The 2410-nt window shown below is 34.5% G+C and overlaps 1 protein-coding gene across 1 annotated transcript; it reads right to left on the minus strand.

Moving 5' to 3' along the window:
- Positions 1–842: 842 nt before the first annotated feature.
- LOC141714556 (uridine/cytidine kinase UKL1, chloroplastic-like) lies at positions 843–1598 on the minus strand. The gene is made up of 5 exons (XM_074518070.1): positions 1591–1598; positions 1456–1549; positions 1274–1346; positions 1086–1168; positions 843–999 (listed from the first exon to the last, which is right to left on the minus strand). The coding sequence occupies exons 1-5, from the start codon at positions 1596–1598 to the stop codon at positions 853–855; spliced, it is 405 nt and encodes a 134-aa protein (XP_074374171.1). The 3' UTR covers positions 843–852.
- Positions 1599–2410: the final 812 nt, after the last annotated feature.

Consider the following 2410-nt stretch of genomic DNA (forward strand, 5'->3'; position numbering starts at 1 on the left):
TGTAAATGCAAACAATTTACTTATAACACTTACAGATATAAGATTAAGAAATATAATATGGGATTCCGGTACTCCCTTCTGTATGAGTAATTCAATCGCCTGGTGCAGTAGTGAATCCCTTCACTGCTGGTGTAACATAATATTGGAGTTTCATATATGTTTAAAAGAAGGGAATGCTGAAATATGTAATCAACTCCTTCATAGCATGACTAACAAAACAGAAGTCTTAAACAGAATACTCTTTTGTTTTAAAGATTCCTCAGCGCTCACCTTCGAACAATCGAGACTCCACACAATTTCTTGCAAAAATCAACTCCAGCATATATCGATCCTGAAATTATATTACAGAAAACTGAAATATAAATGAAGCAAACAACTTATGAATACAACAGATAAATTGTATCATTTTCATATCCTAAAAACTGTAGGTAAATGCCTTTTAAAATGTATGCAAGTCAGTAGCGGATATATCTATCCTACATCGGATTAATATCGTGAAAGAAATACCAATTGTCTGATGACACAGGAAATATTTATATTACACAAGTAGAAAGCTCTATATGAAAAGAAAATATCTTGGCACCCTAAAAAAGTGAAAAACTAAATACTTCAAAGTTCAGAGTTCACATCATCTCTCGTGAAACGCCCTGATACTTTATTATAAACAAGTGATGTCCCAAAAGTCTTAGTTTTGACATTTAAAATGACTCCAAATTACCTTCCCAACAAAATAACCTCGCCACAAATGATTCTTGAATTAGAACAAATCCAATGTGATACAAATAATTAAAGAAATTATACATAAATTTATGGTTTTCAGATATATCGATTTTATATCACTCTTCTGAGTAATCAATCATCGGTACCAAAGTAACGATCTCCAAACTCCCCCATACCCGGTATTACACGAAACTCTTCATTTAATGCTACATCAATCTTTGAAGTAACTATTTTAAGCGTTGGGAATCTCTTGCTGACACAATGTATTCCTTCAGGAGCCTATACGAATCAATGACAAATGAATCAGTGACAAGGGAACTCTAAGGCATAATTGTAAATGCAAACAATTTATTTATAACACTTACAGATATAAGATTAAGAAATATAATATGGGATTCCGGTACTCCCTTCTGTATGAGTAATTCAATCGCCTGGTTGGCTGAGTTGCCTTCAATAAAAGAATGAAGTTTGTTATTTTGTAATAACTTCAGAAAACAAGTGAAAGTAAAAGGAATCCCCCTCCCTCACTCTCTTGATATGCAACAAATATTACCAGTTCCAAGAACTAGATCCAAGAGCAAGACATGTCGTTCTGAGATATCTTTTGGAAGTTTTTCGTATATAAGCTGTAAATATACAAATGAATGTTATTCAGAAACCAAGGAGCAAAAAATTCAACAGCAGAAAGTGTTAAACACACTTAAAGAAATAAATTTAGAAATTAGAACACTATACCTGTTTACCATTATCACCATCACGATGGATTAGAATTTTCCCAATCTTTATTCCTTTGCAACAAGCACACATAGCGTTCTCCATGCTTTTACCACTGTATAGATAAGCACATAAAATATTTACTTAAACAAATACGATATCATAGTACCTGATTTTTGAAATTGCAACTACTAATGGAGAATATCACTGACACCAAGTTCCAGAGCTCTTCTAATTGTTTTAGCACTATCATGACGCGGTGGATCAAAGAGAGGACGAAGTGTAATGAACTCCCAAAGCCCGCCAGAACTGTCTTTGTTGCGCTCAGGCACTTCCTGTAGAAAGAAACCGAAAAAAAATTAAGTACACTAACATAAACATTTGCATCAAAAGTACTTAAGCTATTGTCTATGAGATCTTTATCAGTTACCTGACGAACAACCCCCAGTGATCGAAGTCCATGTTCTGCAAAATTGTCAATTACTGAATGTACCTTCTTTTCAATTTTGGATTTTGTTGTGTGCCAGGTCAAGAATCTACATAACACCAGACCAAACAAACTTATCAAATGCATTCTCTGAAATTTCTCCGATACCTTTAGACTACAAGAACTAGTTTTACCTGCTCTGGTGCACATTTACTAACTCTATGCATTGTACCAGCTTTGTCAATGTATGCCAGTGCTGTTCTTTTGTCAGTTGGATTAAATGGCAGAAAATGGATCTCAGTTATTCCAGCTCGTGCCTTCAGTAAAACATGAATTCAAGTATAATTTAGCTGTTTCGCATCACAAGAGGAACATCTCTATTATCTAAAAACATCTAAAAATACCTGTTTAGGGTCTGCCAACATTGTAACGATAGCAGCATCAATTGCATCTTGATTCTCTAACCTCGATGCTCTTGCAGCCATTAGTACTACGTCGTCCTTGTCCACTCCCTTAACAAATACCTGCAATGACAAAGAAGACATCAAT

The sequence above is a fragment of the Apium graveolens genome, chromosome 3 (genome assembly GCF_009905375.1).
Source record: "Apium graveolens cultivar Ventura chromosome 3, ASM990537v1, whole genome shotgun sequence".
In the NCBI taxonomy this organism is placed as follows: Eukaryota; Viridiplantae; Streptophyta; class Magnoliopsida; order Apiales; family Apiaceae; genus Apium; species Apium graveolens.

Excerpts from the sequence above, each read along its gene's own strand:
- LOC141714556 (XM_074518070.1), bottom strand. Across the intron at positions 1,347-1,455 it reads ATGGTGATAATGGTAAACAG|CTTATATACGAAAAACTTCC; the intron begins GTATAGTGTTCT and ends GTATATTTACAG. Across the intron at positions 1,169-1,273 it reads GGATCTAGTTCTTGGAACTG|GCAACTCAGCCAACCAGGCG; the intron begins GTAATATTTGTT and ends CTTTTATTGAAG.